The 20142-nt window shown below is 41.8% G+C and overlaps 1 protein-coding gene across 1 annotated transcript in view; it reads left to right on the top strand.

Annotated features, from left to right (window-relative positions):
• The window catches only part of SORCS1 (sortilin related VPS10 domain containing receptor 1), a 310322-nt gene that overhangs the window by 273820 nt on the left and 16360 nt on the right, over positions 1-20142 (top strand). Inside the window, 5 exon segments of the mRNA XM_030030553.1 lie at positions 6079-6265; positions 11042-11175; positions 13133-13256; positions 14242-14354; positions 17477-17608. Coding sequence (XP_029886413.1) covers positions 6079-6265; positions 11042-11175; positions 13133-13256; positions 14242-14354; positions 17477-17608 — 690 coding nt within the window.

The following is a 20142-nucleotide window of genomic DNA, read 5'->3' on the forward strand; positions in this document are numbered from 1 at the left end:
TAGTCCTGTAGAAAATGCTCATATCTGAGTTGAGCTGGCACAACCAGCAGTCAGAACGAATGATTTGATTAGTACAATTAACTTTTTTGGTGTAGAAAAAGAAGTACGTGTGAAAAGTATCAGGCTATTTGCTCTGATAAAAGACACATTTCTATTCAGTTTCTGATTTTAAAAAGTTAAGAGCATCTGTCTGAAAGCAGGAATTTACACAGGAAAGCATGTTTTTCAGTACTTCATCAAGTTGGACTTGAATATCACTTTAAAATGAAGCATATGCTTTTAAACAGACCTACACTAAAGGTATCTCATGCGTAGATATTCAGTTGCAATGGAAATATCTTTGATGGATGTTTTCTGATGGTGACAGGAAAACACCGAAGAGGCAAAAGGGTTAATCTAAAGAAAGCACAAAACATTAATCCATGAAGACAATCCAACAGCAGCAGTGTTGTCTCTTGCAAAAGATAATTAAGTCCATTATCAACATCTGTATGGAAGACACATAAGTCAGTGGATAATTGAAGACTTAAAAATTAAATCTGAAACATGGGAACCAAAATGAAAAACCTTGAACTGTGTTTCATGGTTTTAATACTTCTATTTAGATACAAATACTGGAAGTCAATAAGGAAAATTCATTATTACAACCTTCTGGGCAAGATTCAGACAGAGCGTTTGAGAGAGAATCCTGCTAGGTGGGTCTCACATCTCACATACACCAAAATACTGAGAGCTGCATAAAAGTAATCAAAATGTAAAAATACTGTTGCAAACTGTATGGGCTGTTTCTTGATATACCCTGAGGCAGGAAGCTTCACAGAGTTTTTTGGAAGCATCCAGGTCTCGTGTACTCTCTAGACTTCTATTCTTTTGGCGAGATACAAGAAAAATGTGCATTTGGCTTGGGGGGCAGGGAGGCAAAGGAGGGAGGGGAGTCTTTTGTGTATGCTTGGAAACCCCCTAGACATTTAATGAGAAAATCCATTAGAAAACAGTAAATTTCTGATTTACATTTTAGTAACAAATGTTATATAGATAAAGGGCTTAATACGGGGCCTTGGGAAACTTGCTTTTAATTCCCAGGGCTTCTTGTCAAACTAAAAGGAGTACTCGTGCTTAAAGTTCAGCATATGCTTAAGTCTTTGGCTGGACTAAAGCCTTTATCAAGATCACAGTGTACTTCAGGTTATATCCAAGCTTGTGCATATTGCATATACCTAGTACAAGGTAAAAAACATCTATCAAAAGTACTTATATTTTTTCAGCTATTGTAATTGGTTGCTGACTAGCTTAGCATGATTAAAATACAAGAACCGAATGCAGAGATATCACCACAAGTAGCCAACTTGGCAAATTTCTCCCATGATGCCTAAGAGCACTGGTGTTAAAGACCTCTTACAATGAAGGCCAGAGAGGCTGCCCAAAGATAGCTCGGTGCTGATTGCATCCAAGTGCTTCACTGTGGGTGCAGAAGTAATACAGGGAGTTTTCTGTCTGCCTTAATTGAGCTAAAAGCTTCAGAAGAATGCTATCACATAGTATTGGGCTTGTCAAAATGACAAGGAAAAAGCAACAGGAAAGGTTTTTGCAAGGTCTGTGTATATGCATCAAATTGTTGCAAAACAAAACTTCTCTTGGTAAAACAGCCACTTGCAAGTGGCTCTGGAGAGCTGCCCGAGACAGACAGCCGGGGTTGATGTAGATCAGGTGTGGGCTGTTTGGGAAATGTTTTGATTTTGCCTCACCTGCTTTCTCTTCCTGTCTTATTCTGCCTGTGCTCTTACCTGGCACAGATAAAACATTAGAAGAAGCCAAAACACAATCTCTTTGTTTTTCTGGTGTTTTTTCTCCCACTTCCTAAGTTAGGATTTTAAATGTCAGCTTTTCAAAATGTGGCATTTTCAGAGAAGTGTTGTAGCCTGGATCTTACTGAATGGAAAATGTATTTCCAGTTCAAAGGGTTTTAAAACAAAACAGGAAAGGCCAAGACAAATGAAAAAGACTGGGGGATAGCAGCTGAAGCTCTTCTCTAATTAGATTTTCAGGTGTCTCTGTCAGCATCTTTTCTCCCTTGGGAGTTTGGAAGAACAACTGAAATCTAATCTTGCATGCCTTAGAAATGGCTCCTGTCCCTGGCAACACCTGTAGACACCATGGGTTTCATGGCTATAGACAAAATGAAGACAAGAGAAAAAACATTCATTAGAGCACAAATTTTGACACTTGCAGAAACAGAGCTGTTCTAAAATGCTGTCACCCTTTTCATCTTCCCCTGCTACCTCAAATATGCAGAGGAATATGCCTCAACCTGAAACAGACTTCAACTGCATGACCTCAGATATACTCAGAGATGATAACGCCAGCAGGGTCACTGTGGTGGTGCAGTTTTAACCATGTGAACAGCTTTTGTCCCAGCAGTATGGCTTTACTGGTCAAAGACATCCTCTCTTTCTTAGTAAGAAAAGATGACTAAAACCCTAGTGATGATGGACCTAGAGGAACTGGGAGAGCATCTAATGGTACTACAGAGATCTCTGTCTTTGGTCTGAGTCCAGCATTGTGCTTGAGAGAATATATTCTCCCTCTGAAAGGGGTTCAGACCTGAGGAGCTCGTGTATGTTCACTTCTGTCTGTGGAGGCATGTCCTATTTGATGCCTTCTGTCGGCTCCGTCAAACAGTCAGGAGTGCCCGAAACACTGCATCGTGTTTGAAACTGCACATCTTGTCTCAAATAACTCAGCTCAATGGAGGATGTAACTCCGAACTTAAGACCATCTCCTGTGTTCCTGATGGCTCTCCATGAGGACTGGCATGATCCCCCTAGTTTGATCCTCTGTGTAACACAGGTAGGAGCCCTTGCCTCAGTGGTGCATGTCTCAAAGAGTGTAAGCAGGTGCTTAAACATCTAGTAAAGCATCCAGTGGAGAATTTGCTAAGTGCTTTGCTGAATGGAGGCCTTAGTAGTTTGCATTGCTCAAGCACCTTTCTTAGATTTGACAATATGTCATTGAAAACTCCAGATGTTACCAAGTGTCCTGGTTTTAGCTGGGATAGAGTTAATTGTCTTTCTAGTAGCTGGTATAGTGTTATGTTTCGATTTAGTATGAGAAGAATGTTGATAACACACTGATGTTTTCAGTTGTTGCTAACTAGTGTTTATACTAAGTCAAGGATTTTTCAGCTTCTGATGCCCAGCCAGCAAGAAGGCTGGAGGGGCACAAGAAGTCGGGAGGGGGCACAACCAGGACAGCTAACCCAAACTGGCCAAAGGGGTATTCCATACCATGTGATGTCATGCCCAGTATATAACCTGGGGGGAGTTGGCCTGGGGGTGGATTCCTGCTCAGGAACTAACTGGGCATTGGTCGGCAAGTGGTGAGCAATTGCATTGTGCATTACTTGTATATTCCAATTTTTTTATTATATTATTATCATCATTATTATTTTCTTCCTTTCTGTCCTACTAAACTGTCTTTGTCTCAGCCCACGACTTTTACTTTTTTTTTTTTTTCCGATTCTCTCCCCCATCCCACTGGGTGGGGGGAAAGTGAGTGAGCAGCTGCATGGTGCTTAGTTGCTGGCTGGGGTTAAACCACAACACCGAGTTGATTACTAAGAGAAACTTAGTTAAGAACTACCCAAGGGCAACCTGGAGCTGAGTTAACATGCAAGATTCCCATGTTTCTTTCTAAAAGGATGTTCAAGTTGGCCTTCTCAGTAATGCCTCAGCACCTCAGGATTCCTTTGCCTTTGCTGGTACTCTCAAGAGGAGAACAGGGAGTTGCTGTCTTTACCTTCAAGACATCAGGAGGGAAATGGCATGAGATATCTGTGGGAATCCCCAGACATGTACCTCTGTCAAGGGATGTCTTTCTCCTGCCACACCTTCAGTCTGGGATCCTCCAGAACAGAGCAACACAGTTATTTTTGTCTCATCCACTTGGAAGCAACGGCGCTTCCAGCAGGGTGCCAGGGCAGTGTAATGACTACAACTTCAGCTGATAAAGAGAACATCTGGGAAAATTTGTCTCTCTTGCCATCCCCAGGTATAGCTCTGCCCCTCCCGCTTTCCATTCAGGCAAGCCTCCACTATTTCTGCCCTCACAACAAGTTATAAAAAGACTGAGAGAACATGAGGAATATAAAGCTTATGTTACAGTTCCCTCCTGTAGTCACACACACACACACATTTCCCTTTCTGGTGTGGAAACCTGCCTGATGCCAACCATTTACATGGGTACCTTTCATTCCAGTTGGGCATCTAGAGGACTGTTTCTCTCTCAAGGGAAAAGAAAAACAAAAGAAAACCAAAAAAGGAAAAGGAAACCAAACCAAAGTAAATTAAATGTCCTTTCAGCCAATTTTATGAACTGCTCTGAGCTATTAATTTACCAGCATTCTTCCAGACAGTGGCAGCTGCTTCAGCATGCCAGGCTGTGGAGTGAGCTGCTCCATAGCAACAGCCAACAAGCGTGAACATACCCAGAATAAGCATCATGCAGAGCCACTGAGGGGGAATTTCAAAAGGAGTAAGAATGCTTAAAGTTAAAACAAGGTACTGCACCTTACCTGAAAGGGAGAGGATCTATAGCAGCCACAGTTGTTATACAGGTCAGAGCAGGCTGTGTAACTATTTGGCTGTCAGAAACTGCCCTTACCATAGATGTATCACTGCCTTGTGATATGAGAAAATCTTACAGGTGTTTCTAGTGAGTGTGACATAGGTTATATGGATGTTTTTTAATGCAAGCATGACTCACTTTTCTGTGTTTTAAACAGGCTTGCAACCAGAAAAATAAACAAATTACTTTTTGTTTGTAAAGCAGAATAAGGAAGTGACATCACTTCCCTCTTTTGGGTTTTATGAGCTTTTTTGAGCTGGGTGGCTCTGACGTAGAGTTTGACGAAGCTGCATGCACCAGGCTGGGATTCAGTTTCAGGAGTGGAAGATTGAAACCTGTTTCAGGATTGTTTCACATTAGTGGATCCCTGTTCTGGCATGGAGAATACAGATCCCTGATATCCTTGGCTTTTGGTTTGTGATGGGGTTTCTTTCTTTCTTTCTTTTTCTTTCTTTCTTTCTTTTTCTTTCTTTCTTTCTTTTTCTTTCTTTCTTTCTTTCTTTTTTTCTTTCTTTCTTTCTTTCTTTCTTTCTTTCTTTCTTTCTTTCTTTCTTTCTTTCTTTCTTTCTTTCTTTCTCTCTCTATCTCTCTATCTCTCTTTCTTTCTTTCCCAACTGTGATTTTCATTTATTTATTGTAATTTATTGTAACAATTTTGAAATGTGCTAGATTAGCAGCCCAGGAGACTTGCATCACAAGGTGGCAGCCTGAGTTATACCACAAACCTACTCTGCTGGGATTATCTCTAGGCAGGAGGAGAAGAGTTTAATCAGCTCTGTTAATTCATTAGCCCTTCTCTTCTGAGGCAGGCACAAAGGGTCCCACTTAGTGTCAGTAGTATTGGTAGCTGTTCTGAAATAAATACAAATCCAGCTCATTTTAAATCAGACCACTGAGCAAGTCATAAGCTGCTGTAAGCTGTCGTTATCATGTGAGGCTGAAGCGGTTCTTTTGACCCCCCACCACTTTGATATAGTTGACCCTTCCCTGATGACTTCTCAGTTTTATCTTTCTGCTTTTTATGGTTTTAAATACAAAAGCTTACAATGTGGGTTGTCCCAAAGACTCCTGAGGCAACCTCAGTAGCTGCCCATGTCCTGGGTGCTTGCTGAGATGAGCACCATTCCCCACTACAACCCTGCTCTTCACCATAAGGAAACGCAGGGGAAAGAGCCAGCATATTTTCCAGAAGCTCCCCTAGTCCTCCTGATGATTGGGAAAGCAGGGCTACAGTACACACCATGGAGGACACGTCCTTCACAGTGCAGCTTAGCCTCAAGAGGGGGTCACTTTCTCTCCACTGACTACTGAGCAAATTGATGAAATGACCACCTTTCCTCTGGTAACATCAGACCTTGTGACTATCCTCTGGTTAGTCTAGGTCACCCCACTGATCCAGTCTCTCAAAAGAAAAGCAGAGTCTATTCTGACCCTTTCTCTTTTCTATCACCACAGGGAGACCTCCAAAGATCCCTCATCCAGGTGGATTTTGGAGACGGTATCGCTGTGTCGTATGCCAATCTCAGCTCGACAGAAGATGGTATCAAGCACATCTACCAGAACGTGGGCATATTCCGAGTGACCGTGCTGGTGGAAAACAGCCTGGGTTCTGACAACGCTGTTCTCTACCTGCATGTAACATGTATGTATGTTCATACTCATTGTTAGCTTCTGTCGTTAAAACTTGTCCTTAGAGATGACATTTGGGGCTTTGCAGCTGGGAGCAGAGTGATGGGGTATGATAAGTGTTTGTCTGTCCTCCAGCAGAGGACTCCAGAATGAGAGGAGCCACAGGCAATAGTGACATTTGCTTTTTAAACCATGTTCCACCTCTAATTTTGGGTAGTCTACTTTAGGACACTTCAAAGGACTGTCCAGCCCTTTCTGACATGCACCTTCATTAGCATGTTTACACTTCCAGAAAAACAAAGACATCCAGGACCTTTAATCACTTTTAAAAGCCTTGACTTTTATTTCATATGTGTGTATTGCCCTCTAATGAAATACAACCACCTCTGGGATGGAAACCAATGCATTTCAGTCTTTCTGTTGTCATAGGAACCAAAATCTTGGTGTTAAAGAGTATTACAAGAAAAAATATTATCTTCACATTGCTCTTCTGCTGTTCTTTTTAACCTTTTTATACTTCAGCTGTCTGATTTACAACTGAAATGTATCTCAAGTCCTTGCACAAAACCAGCAATGTGTTCTTTCATATTTATTCTAGCATGTGGTTATGAACCCAAAGGGTCAACTTATTGAAATTTTGTAACATCCCCAATCAATTTTGTTTGGGGCCATTGTTTTCTTTATACAGTGGGGTTTTTTTTTGTCGATTATTTATGTTTTCAGCTGTGTGCCTCTGTGCCAGATTTACTGGAAAAAAAAAGGAAATTCCAAAACTTAAAGTTATGCTTACAGAAATACCACTTACCCTCTACCAAATTAACTCCACATATTGCCTAGATAATTTAGCATATTCCATATACTTTAACTGTAGTTTTGGAGTTACTTCATACAGCATGAAAGCAGCTGCCTCTTCAGGGGAAGAGGGCAGCTCTTTAATGGTGCACCATCATATCAACAGATGGGAGCGGTGGGAGGTATAGCTGTGGGAGATAGGAGGTTTATGAGGGAGCACTAGAGAAGCAGGAGCAAATATCTCCCTGATTGCCTCCCTTCAAAAAGACCTTCGGTTCACGATCATAGTGTACCATTTATGATTCCCTAACCTGATAGACTCCGGTCTGTGGCAAACTTTTATGTCACATAATCCTTCAGCATACCAAGTGTTTAAAAAACTCATAATACCTTGCAAAAATAACTGTATTCATAAATTAGCTTATTGTGAAGCTCGGGTATTGATTTGGGGGCTTAGACTGTATCACTTCTGTGCTGAGGCACTGGTGAATCAAGGTAAATTCCCAGCTTTTGGACAGCTACAGATTTTTTTTTATTTTTTTTTTAATTTATTTAAGTATCATCCTAAGTAGGGTAGAGGAAAGGGCCTATGCTCAGAATAGGCATGTATACACTTTTGTGTAATATCTTCAGTTCTGGAGTCATATTCTAGTTTGCCTCCCTGCATGTGCTTGGGTAATTATCATGGGAGCTGCTGCAGGCTCTGAATGCAGAAATCCCCCTCCCACTGCTGCTGGTTATGAAAGACAGCTCAACAGGAGACTGTGGTCTTTTTTTTTTTTTTTTTTTTTTTTTACTCTTTGTAAAGGTCATTGGAAACAAACGGAGAAGTGTTTTGGTGGTTGATATTTCGCAGGAGGTTCTGACAGCCTTGTGCGAGCGGGGTTTGTAATCATTCGCTTTTTGACAAGAGACGATTCCATGGGGACCATTGCAAACCCTCAGCCTATCTGCAAAGTAATGAGGCCACGTGAAGCAACAACTGCTTCCTCATGCAACAGCCACAAAATGGAAGAAGAGAGCTGTCCAGCCTTCACTCTCACTCATAGTGGCTTTCTGGTTTATAGCTGTTTTAATCCATTTTTTTGAGATGTCGAAGGCTTAAGAATCACTTTGTTTAAGCAGGACAAGAAATAAGCAATATTCCGATATGTTCTTCTGACTTAGCAGCTGATAGCTTATGTTTCTGTGTTTTGCGCAGGTAATGTCAGCATAGGACTTAAATACTGCGTGATCATGGCAGCCAGGCCCAGGTTATACGTGCCTGACCCCCTGGAGAAGTGACAGCTCTAAGGGATATGTCTCACCTCTCTCTCCATACCAAGAATTAGGGACTTCAAGACAGGTTGCAGGCCAAGCATGGTGCCACTCAGACCAGCAATAGATTTGCTGAGGGCAGAGATGTACAGTAAATCCAGTCCCCTCCAGAGCCTAACACCCAGATCCACAAAAGCTTCTAAATCCTATTTAAATGCTTGCATTGCCACGCAGCTCTCTGCTGAGTATTCTACTTGGGGTGCATGAGCTTGGCCTTTGGGGAGTTTTCTAAAAATATCTGTCCTTACAATAGACACACACACACACTGTGTTGCTAAGATCCACAGAAAACCAGCGTGCAGCCTGAACATCCAGAGAGTTTTAGGAAGGGCTACTAACTGGGTGACCCCTTGTTACAGGGTTAATACATGAGTGTGTGCAGCCAGGTCTGGCCCTTCCAACACCCTTCCCTACCAGTGGCCAGCAGCCCTGCTGAGGGGAAGGCTGCAGGCGCTGAACCACAGTGCTTGTGATCTCAAAGATAAACGTAAAGCCTCCAACCCTTGCCCTCCTCATCCTGCTGCAGCCATGGGGCCAGTGCAGCAGTGCCTTTGCTGCAGCTGGTCCAAGGATCCAGAAATGCAGGTTATTGTGAGTCAGGAGCATTTTGGGGTGGATGGACAGTAAATTGCAGATAAACTGCTTCTCCAGCCAACAAGCTGTTTCTGAACTGTCCTGACAGGTCAAAATTTTCCCCTGGAAAGTTAGTTATGCATTTGCCTGAATGCTTCAGAAGAACATCACCTGCCCAAGTGAACCTTTTGAGAAGCTTCTCCCTTTCTGTTGTCTGGGACTTGTACACAGTTTTTTCCTGGGGCAGGTGAAGGTCTGTAGTCTCCATGGCCCTGCATGAAGCTCAGAAATTAATTCTCTTGAACTCTCTTCAAACTTACCTGGGAGATAGCAGTCTCCTACCAAGCTAAGGGCCTATCTGGAGTGAGCTATCCCCATCTGCTGGCCAGATAATAGTTCAGCATTTCAGCCACTTTGACCCATCAGCTATGTGCACAGAAATACTCAGGCAGAATTGGCTTGCCTGAGCCATTCTTTCATGTTCTTTCCTAGCCAGCATATGGTGGAGGCCCAAGGAGGTGCTGGGCACTCTCTGCAGTGCAGGATCATTTGAGATGTATTCAGAGCAGCTATGCAGTTATATTAGAGTGTATTAGACTTTATATGGGCTCCATTGTCACTGCTGTCACCGCATCCGGTGTCAGGAAATGTAATCCTTTAGAGGGCTGTGCTGACATTGGGCATTTGGCAAACATCCCAAAGTATACCAGAGCTGCAAAATATTTAGCCTGGGAAGCTGCTGTTTTTCAGGTCTCAGGGTCTTGCTGAAAGCAGGCACGGCCTGGTCACGGAAATGTGTCTGAGAAGGGGAATGCCATTAAAATCATAAGGGTGAAATTCTGGATTCTCATGAATTTTCCAGAGGAGTGTTGACTGCTGATTATAAAAGGAAAAATGAGTCATGATCTGGTCTATAGCAGGCTTTGGTCAGTCTGATCATGGGTAACTCCTACTTGGACTGCTTCAGGTTAAGCAGCAGCTGTGCCTACAGCCCAGAGAGAGCTGCATTTCAGTAATAAGTCAGGAACACTGGTCCTTGTTTATTGTGGCATTGTTTATACAGTCTGTTTTGGGAGAATTTTTTCATCTCTCCCTCTGCCTATGTGTGCTGTATAGGCGTACAGAGTACTTGCTCCAAAATGTGTGGTATTCCTTTAGGTTGAAAAGCAAGGTCTAAGTGGTGATATGTGCATGGGATGTCCTGAAAAATCCTCTCCTGAAATATATAAAATCTTCTAGCAATGTATCTTAACTCCATGTGGGCAATGTAGTCAATCCTCCCAGGCTGTGGTCTCTGCTTCTCATTACTGGGGAGCTTACAGATGTATGTAGGACATGTAGATGTGGCTTTAATTTGTTTAAGAAACCCATGTCCCCATGTCACCTGGAGTTTCTTTTTCGTTCTCTGTCAGTCTCAGGACAATTGCTTTGTTCTCTAAGTGAACAGTCAGAACACATTTTAAAAACTAATCTACAGGACAAGATGTAACAACAAAGGCCCATCTGTCTCCAGAAGATGGGAAATGTGTAACCCTGGGCATAACATCACTTGTCGAATGAATTATGTTCTGTTTATACTAAAGAAATATGAGTTTATTGAGGAAAAGGAGGAAGTATAAGGTAACATTAAAATGAAGGCATTCAGTGAATAGCTGCCTTCAGGTAGAGTTTCAGCTGATATAAATAGATATACCATTGCTGAAGTTCACCAAATTGTAGCAGTTTGCATAAGGAGAGATGCTTCATGTCCACTGAAGCAATTTGTCCTGCGCATTCTTATGTCTTCCCGGTGAAGGACATATTCAAATAACAGGGCTCTGCCCCTATTGTTTAAGTTGTATATAAAGTCCCTGATTATATGACGTTCATGCAGTAGAGAGTCAAAGTTATTCGGCTCCAGATACAGGGGTAGCTCCTGTTCTGTGAGGAACAGATTTAAGCTTGTGTCTCTAGAAGTGGCACCAAGCCGAAACATTAACTGTCATGCCCCACAGTGATTTGAAGGACTTCTCTCCCCTAAACCAAAGGATATCCCCTCAGTTCTGTTCTTCCCCAGGCTGACATTTCAGATGGAGGGAGGACTCACCTGCTGCTTCTGTCTCTGCAGGCCCATTGGAACATGTTCACTTATCTCTACCCTTCGTCACCACAAAGAACAAGGAAGTCAATGCCACTGCAGTACTGTGGCCAAGCCAAGTGGGAACACTTACTTATGTCTGGTGGTTTGGGAACAACACGGAGGTTTGTATTCCCTATGGACTGAGATCAAAATAATCCTGGAGGAGCTCTCTTACTGAGGAAGGAGGGAGAGAGGGTTCTGGGAATGCTTCCAAATAGTCACGCACACAAGAAAATTATAAACCAGAGACTGAGAGACTAATGGTTCTTTGACGTACCAATGTTGAAATCTAAGAACTGCCTTGTGTTTGTTGCTGTGACTTAGCTGTAGGGTTTTTTGCCGTTTCATGCAAATTGCCCAATAGCTTTCTCCCTGCATTTACGTACAAGGTGGATGTAGTGAACCAAAATCCAGAAGAGCTTCTAGTGTGTTTTTCCCCACCCTCCCTTCTTCATTAATAACAACAAAAAGACTCTGGGGTTTGGGGTTTTTTTTAGGAAACTAACTTCTCAAACTGAAGCTGTTTTCATATCTGGAACTGACTTTACATAACCCTAGAGTTTAAACCTCACCTCTCTGGTGACTAACAGCAGAAGGGACTGCCATCAGTTCTGTGCCCCCCCTTAAATATGCTGAGCCCAATCCTGAGCCCCCACACTCTATGCTAAACCACATGTGCAAGAAGACCCCATTATCATGTGCTACCAGTGGATAAGATGGTTCCCAACACATCTCCCTGCCTCTGGGCTCTGCTCAGATATGAGGACAGCATGCACTACATTCTGTTGCCTCTATGCTTGCAGTGTTGGTAAATCTGGACAGGCATTATAACTGTTATTTTACATATCTTTGTGGCTGAAGTACCCAGGGACCCTAATTAGTTTCTGAGGGGAGAGATTCTCATGGATTTTGAAGAGCCAAGAGGGATCTTCAACTACACATGATTATCTTCTGTGTAATGCAGGTTGGAGGGTTTCATCAGTACCTTCTGCTTTATTTAACTCCTTGTGATTAAGGCAGAACCTGACTTTTTGTTATTGTTGTTTTGCGTTAATAATTTCCCTCAGATGATGGAGAATTCACTGCTTCTCTTTCTTACCCTCTCCCTCAACTATTTCCCCACAGCTAATTATCCTGAGCATTGAACACATGCACTATGTTTGTAGTCTGAATTTATCTAGCTTTGGTTTCAAGCTGTTGGATCTTGTTATGCCTTTGTGTGTAGATTAAAGAACTCTCTGTACTATCAGAAATTATCTCCCCCTAGAGGTACTTACAGGCTATGATTGTCACCTTTTACCCTTCCCTCTGATCTGCTAAGCTCATAAGTGATCAGGGTTGGTCTAACTCTGTTCTCATTGAAGTGAGAATTTTACTACAGACTACAATGGCAACAGAGTTTGACTTAATAGTTGGTGCTTTGAAGATCTCACCCAGAGTTCATTAATAAGCAAAACCAGAAGTTAGGGCACAGACCACTGAAAGGAGGCACAACTCATTGATAAACTGGCTGCATAACAAAGCAAGCTGAGGGAATCTGTGTCCTTTCTAAACACCATCACTTTCCAAAACCAGTATCTCTATGTCTAAGGTTAACAAGGGAGAACAATTGAGAAATCTTAATTTGCCCCCTGGTTCTGTCACAACCTCCTTGAGTCACCTTAAACAAATCTCTGACAGCTAGGTCTGTGAAAGGAGTGTGGCACCTGAGCAATGAGTTTTGCAGGCCCTTGTATTAGGATCTGTGCCTCTCTGGGGAGTGCAGCAAAAATGGACACTTTAACATGGAATCCAGAACAGCCAGTATGCTAAGTGGGAAGGAAATACTGGATCTTAAAATTTAGCTCCTTTGGAAGTTATAGGTACCTTACTTAGAGCTTCAGAAGGACATCCCCATCTGGATCCCTGGGTCCTCTCCAGAAAATTGGCTTCCATGCCACAGGACCCCTTCTAAGTCTTAAGTTTCCAAGCTGGAACTGACACCCCAAACCATCCCAGTAGGCTAGAGAGCCAAACTCATTTTTGCTTTTCCTTTCCAGCCGAATTAACTTCATTTTTCCTTTTCTGATATATTTGCAGCCACTGATCACATTGGAAGGGAGCATCACATTCACATTTTCTGTGGAAGGGATGAACACCATCACCGTTCAGGTCTCAGCAGGAAATACCATTCTTCAGGACACGAAGACTATTGCTGTGTATGGTGAGCTCTTCCCCCTTCATTTCACATATGATTCTCCATAGTCATGACCTAGAAAGCCAGGTTAGCTGGCAGTAACATGAGGTCTTTATTCCAGGATGCTTTTAGTGAGATTATAAGCTCGGTTCCCATGTTATCAGTTCAGCAAAGCATCTCTGAAGGCCACTGACTGACATTAGTCAGGACTGAGATGATTACAGAGCATTGATCTCCTTCCCAGAGCCCTCTGCATCTGCTCTATCACTGTTTGGTCATCCTACATGATTGTCAAAATGTTAGGTCATTTTGCGAGCTGGTTTTCCCCCTTCTTGGCCAGTAGAGGCCTCTTAACTCATGCAAAAGCTGCTTAGCTTGAAAGATAAGTCAATGCTGTGTGCTGCAGTTCTGTACAGAAATCTGTACTGATCTGATATTGTACTCAGGCCTCAGAAGCAGTTAGGGCACACAAATATCATATAGTGTAGGTGGAGGCTAAGAATGAACCACTGGGAATCGCAGTTTTAGATGTTTATACTAAGCACATGGTCATAGTGATCAATGTGCAACAGAGATACATTTTTCAAGGCCAGTCCTCTCCCCACCTTTATCCCTGTCCCCTTCCAGTTAAGATTTCAAGTGTTTGGGGCACATCTATGAGAGTACAACCACAGCTTCTTTCAGAGGGCTTGCCTGCTTCAGAAGTCAAGATGAAGGCAGCATTTCATTTACATTCCCCACACAGCTCCCTTTCCAGTGCTGTTCATCCACTGAAGTAAGGACTGATCACCTTTTTCAGTTCTGTGACACTCAAGCAGTGAATCTCTCAGATTCTCCAAATCTCCCAGTGAATCTCTCAGACACACTGCTGGATTCTCTGACAGTCTGTGCATCACCTGCAGATTGATTAAGCAAAACATGAGCTGCAGCAGGTTTCACTAGGTTCTGCCCACTCATTTGGCACTAAGGCATTTCACAGTCTTTACTCACCACCATGTCATTGTATCTGCAGAGCAATTTCAGTCCCTGCGGTTATCATTCTCTCCGAACCTGGATGACTACAATCCAGATATCCCAGAGTGGAGAAGGGACATCAGCAGAGTAGTCAAGAGAGCCCTGGTGGAGGTAAGCAATGTACATAACCTGCGTTACAATGGTTCTAATTTCTGCTTTGTGCCTACATTAGGACTGGATCAGCTATTCTCTCAAGGTGTCTCTCTGTTTCTACCAACTATAAAAGGAGACTAGACTAGTGTTTGAGGCCAGATTCCTAAATTTTAGACAAGTGAAATTACCCTATCCTATGACAGTCTGGTGCTCGGAGTCAGCCTTCAGTTTATTCTTTTTAATTACAGTGGATTATGCGGAATATTTCTGAATAAAGGCCATATAGAAAACATTACTTACACCTGCCTATAGCCGTACAAATGTCTTTATTACTGCATAGCAATTCTTACTTCTTTTACTGCTATTCTTATACAGCAGTGTAACGTAGTGCTATTCTAATGGAATTACAAATATGGTGTAGGAAACTTAGGACACCAAAAAGAAAAGAATTTTTACTAGAGAAAAAGAGCACCACAGTAAGTGCTTTGTCTTTGACATAGCGTGAGGATCACGGGTCAGGACTGGATGCTATTTTTCCCGTCAACACTATGGAGAAGCTCTGAAGTTCCTTCTTTAACTGTGGAACAGAATGTCATAAAAATATTCTTGTGTGGCTGAAGATTTGGATTTCAAACTGAGAGGCTAAGAAAAGTTAGAAGAGACAGCTGGGATTTTGCAGCTCAAGGGAAAATAGTGAAAGGAACTGTTTGAAACAGGGTTTCTGCTTTTTTTTTTTAAGTAAAGATACTCAGATTTTGAAAGGATTCAAGGTTTGTAAATGTTATTAGCAAGCTTATACGTTCATTCGTGGCATCATGTGTGCAAAAAGCCTTGAAAGACACTGTGCACTAATTAGGTGCACACAAACTTGTCTGGATCGTTTCTGAGATTTTTTTCTTCAATTTCCTCAAAAGACAGGAGGAGAGGAGGAAAGAAAAAAAAAAAGTACATTTTTCTGGAGCTTGTTCTTCTGACTTACTGTATCAAGTATTCAAGGATCCATTTATCTTCAGGATGAATTTTCAGAATATAAACAACTCAATAAAACAAAATCAAGCCATAAAAAGAAGGATTATAAAACTACAGTACCAAGGCTACATTCCAAAAGCAGAGCAGTGAAAACACAAAGAGTCTTTTTGTTGTTTGAGTAAAAAAAAAAAAAAAAATTGATAGCTAATTATCCCTCTTTATATAGCTAAATAATTCACCTTAAACAATCCTTTGTGAGAAATTCCTGTAAAAATTAAAGATAAAACCAATAGATTTCTACAGCAATTAAGTAAACTGTGTAAAAATGAGTTGAATAACTAAATAATTCAATAGGAAATTATAGCTGTGCTATAGAATTTTTATGAACTTTTATTAAAGTATTACATTCTTATTACAGAGTACCATAGACTTGGATAAAAATTCTGCATAAGAAATTATAGTTCTCTACTAAAATCTGATCTTCTCTCTAAGTAAGGATAATTTCATATTATCACAAAGTATCCTATTTTGTATTATGAACATAATTATTTGCTCACATCATTGATTTTCTGAGTCCTGTCTCCCACTTTTGATGAAGAAGACAAGAATGAACTGAGTCGATCAGCCAAAAGCTTCCAGACAAAAAAAATCATTCCCAGCCTCTGAAAATGAAGACTTTCCATTAACTGGTAATACTGTGTCTTTTTCTTGACATCTTAGAACAACCTGTTAAGCAAGCACAAGTAATGCAAGTATCACAGAATACTTGGAAAGAATATATGAGACCTTTATATTGTTATAGGTTTTTCTCTAAATCGACTTTAAAAAAAAAAACAGCAACAAAACCACATGCTTTTCCTTGGTGTTCAGTGGAGGGGAAGGGTTCCCTTTTCATAGCTCCACAGGGCATTCCCTGGACTGTCAGCAGTCATGCATGGGATAGCCACAGAATTAGCTCAGGTAATGGTGATTTGTAATCAGTTTCACTGACTCCTTGTCCTCCATCCGTCATTTCCTTCAATGAGCAGCTGCTCAAAGTCTTTGCTCCTGAACTACTAGGGAGAAGGATTCATGAGTTTTAGGTCCAGTTAATGGCTGAGAGGGTTGCAAGTCCTGACTGCAGGGGAATCTCTGTGTTGCATCCAGCTGCAGTGGTCTGTCCTTATATCTGAGGGCATTTTTGTTTTTCCTTTAAAAGTGACCTACTAAATTCAGCACTTTGAAACTTAAGGTTTAAATCAAAACCTTGAGATTTAAATGCATTTGCTGGATAATTCACAAGACAAAGAGGCAATGGAAGAAGATTCAGCAAACTATGGTTCTCCTTCTTTTGGCTCACAAAACTTCCTGCAGGTAAAACTAGCTCCTTTTCTGGAGAATAACTCCGCAATCTGATTGTGTAATGTCATGGTAACAGCAGCTGAAACCCATGACCAGAGATGACCCTGGTAGTGATGTCTGTGGGGTACTTTCTTCTGAATTTTGGCTAACTTTGTTGAAGGGAGATTTGAGTTTTAACTGGTTGCTTAAGATTTTCAGCCAACAAGACAAAAAAAAAAAAAATTTGCAGACTAATACAATCTTTAACACCTGAAGGGAAAAAAAAAAAAAAAGGTCCTCATTAACTTGTGGAATTGACCCAGGATGTGAACTATAAGAATTTGTTTGGCTTTTGGGATTCAAACTTGATTCATCATCTTCTCTCTCCCTGAGTTTCCACAAGGCTTTTAAGATATTTTGGCTAATCACACCTCTAGAGTGCAATTCTGCCCACATACCTTGCCCTTTAACATGCAGCTTCTTACCATTGACTAAATGAAGAACCTCAGGGATTAACTTGGGATAGTCAGATAACTTTAAAATAGCTAAATTTAGACAAAGCAAATCATACCTTATGCAACTATTATTTAGGAGCTCCTTTTAGCATGTCTGATTATCACTGTTGCCTTAGGACCCTGCATATTTTACTGGAGAACATGGTAAAATAGCTTAGATCAGGAAATTATTAATCCCTGACTTTTTACCTGCAGTGGATTTTAACAAGATTCTCCCTGTTGTACCAGATACACCCTACATCGTTTGTAGAGGTACTGTGATGCCTTAGCCAAGAAGCTCTCAGCATTCAGTGCCATCCCCACTGTTTATCTGTGCATTATTTGTCTATGTGTCAGGCAACAGGTATTTCAAGCAAGCATATTCTGGTCGCAGTGCTCCCCGGTCTGCCCACATCTGCTGAACTCTTCATTTTACCATATCAAGATGCCACAGGAGAAAATAAAAGAACAGCAGCAGACCTAGAGCAGGTATTGTGTCCATTACTTGGAAAAGTGTATGTTTATGCATTTGTGTGTATATATATGGGATTTCCAAGACAGGTTAGAACAAATAATTGTGGTACAAATGCATCTGATTCACTGGGGTCTAAACGACGACTGTGGTACATGCTACATACTCTTTGGGTTTTTTTGTTGGGTTTTTTTGGTGTTGGTTTTTTTTTTTTCTTTTTTTCTCCCAAACACTGGAAACAGGCTTTGGAGCTGTATTTAGGAGTGGAGACTCCCATTTGGGTTCCCTCAGTAATGTTAAATTGTCGTAAATCCCTTAGAAGTTCTGTTCTGTTTCATGGAAGTAGGAAGAAAGCAGGAAGGATTTAGGGGATGATTCCTGCCAACATGAACTGGAGTAGCCTCATAAGGCAAAGTTTATGAGGCTGTCAAGAGTCTAGAAAGCACTGGAGGACAGAGCTGAGTGGTAGACCTGGGCAGATCAGAACTTTGTTACTTTAAGGCACAGGGATGGGGTTGGATTATCTGCCTGCCCTCTTCATGATGCTGGCAGTGGGGTTCAGCCACTATAGGTTGTTTTCTCTGTGCAAGGCTGAAGCAGGTTATGACAACTGGAGAACTATATCTCCCTGCAGACCCAAAAGGTCCTGCCCACCAGGTGGGCCTAGCATACTGTGACTAAAAGATAAAACACTGTGCTGGGCAAAAATCCTGAAATATCTCTTAGCTTATTACCTCAGATTCCAGGAGCAAAGATAACTAGCCCTGAGTGAAGCACTGCTGTACCTCTGCCTCTCCATATAGTATGTCTGTGGATCAAGCAGACATACCTCATGTTGGTATGGGCTATATGACCATTGGGGTAGAGGGTGTCATCAGCTCACAAATATCAGCCTCAGTGCTATGGTGAAATCCTCAGCATTATGGGATGCCTGCTACTCACTGGATGGCTCAAGGGTTTTAGCATTTCTCTTTGGATTTGTCCCTCAATTTGTGAATGAGTGAAGTCTTCCCATCATCACATATATCAACAGTATCTTTCCCTTCTTGTATTCTTGTTTTCTAACAGCCTTTTCATCTGCCTGACCTGTTAGTGGCTGTTGCAACTGCCTCTTGCAGTGGTCTAAAGCCTTGTTAACTTAGCTGTGGGCCTCAAACCACCAGGTCACCCATATTCTTAAGCTTTCCCTTGCTCAGCATCCTTAGCCATCATCTTTTCTTGACAAATTATTTTCCTCGGCAATTTTCACCACCCATGTAATAAACAAAAAAGATGGACATTTACTGCTCTGCAAAACCTTTCCTCACTTTTCTCCTTCATCCCCCTTCTCCTTTCCTCCATCACAAATTGGCAAAGAAGCCAGTCCATAAACTTTCAAATTTACATCTGACCCAGCTCCCCTCTGGCACTCAGCAGCTTATTGTATTTTGCCAGTTACTCCCTCTCTTTGTCCCTTTCTTCCCCCCCCCCGTTAAAACGGAGTCTCTGTGGCTGTGGAGAAAGGAAGCCCTGACAGCGCACTCATGACCATTTTATGGACAAGAAGAAATGTCATTTTCAGTGGGACTCCAGCAACTTCTCTGGCATCCTGCAGGGTCCAAATGGTAACCTTTGAAGAGAGAGAAACTATTTGCCATTTGCAGCCAGCTGTTTCCTGTGGAGAAGTATCTCCCCTGCTCTCATCAGGATGATCAGAATATTTTTCTTACTAGCCTGCAGGTACTGCATTCCCCTTCCTAGTTACTCCAGTAGAAAATGGCATTGTTTTCAGTGGGAACTGCCCAAGGAGGGCCCCAAAAGGTGTCTCTGCCCTCAGCTCTGAAGCATATTCTGATACTCTTCCTGTTTTGTCATCCATTTGGCCTGTGATCCTTCACTATCCCTTTCCCAAAGTGTTTCAGAGGCCATTCAACAGCTTCTCCCTGTACCTGAAGTCACTGGGATGAGTACTGGGAGCAGATGGTTTTGCTGATGACAGCTTAAGTTGCTTCTTAGGTACCTTGTATAGTCTTCTTTTCTGGTAGGAACAGAAATCTATTTTGTGTTCATGAGCAAGCAACAAGCTATTCAAAAGCATGTGTGTGAATTTGTGTGTTTGCAGGTGCACACCCAAGGGAGTTATAGTTCTGGATGATTTTTCTAATTTGGAAGAGAAACTTCAGAGTGTACAGAAACAAAATGGAAATAGTTTTCACAAACACTGCAATGGAATAAGGTTTCTTAAGGAAGCACTTAATTATATAGGTTCCTTTTTTCATGGTGTAATATCACACATGGAAGCTACTCTCCAAACCTGAGACTCATGGTAAGCCTGTCCAGAGACACAGTGAAAATAGTTTCTGTCCCTGGAAAACTTGCAGTCAGAGTAGATCAGGTGGAAAGGAGTTACAGAAATTAATGTTTTTATTCTGCAAAAGCCCTTGTTTCAGTACCCAAGGGAGGGATATCCTAACTCATTCTCAAAATCAAAAGTTGATGAAACTGAGTGAAATACCACAGAAGGGCACAGAACCCACCACGCACGCTGTAGGCACAGATTTACCAGGAGAGT

Source organism: Aquila chrysaetos, chromosome 11 (genome assembly GCF_900496995.4).
Source record: "Aquila chrysaetos chrysaetos chromosome 11, bAquChr1.4, whole genome shotgun sequence".
Lineage (NCBI taxonomy): Eukaryota > Metazoa > Chordata > Aves > Accipitriformes > Accipitridae > Aquila > Aquila chrysaetos.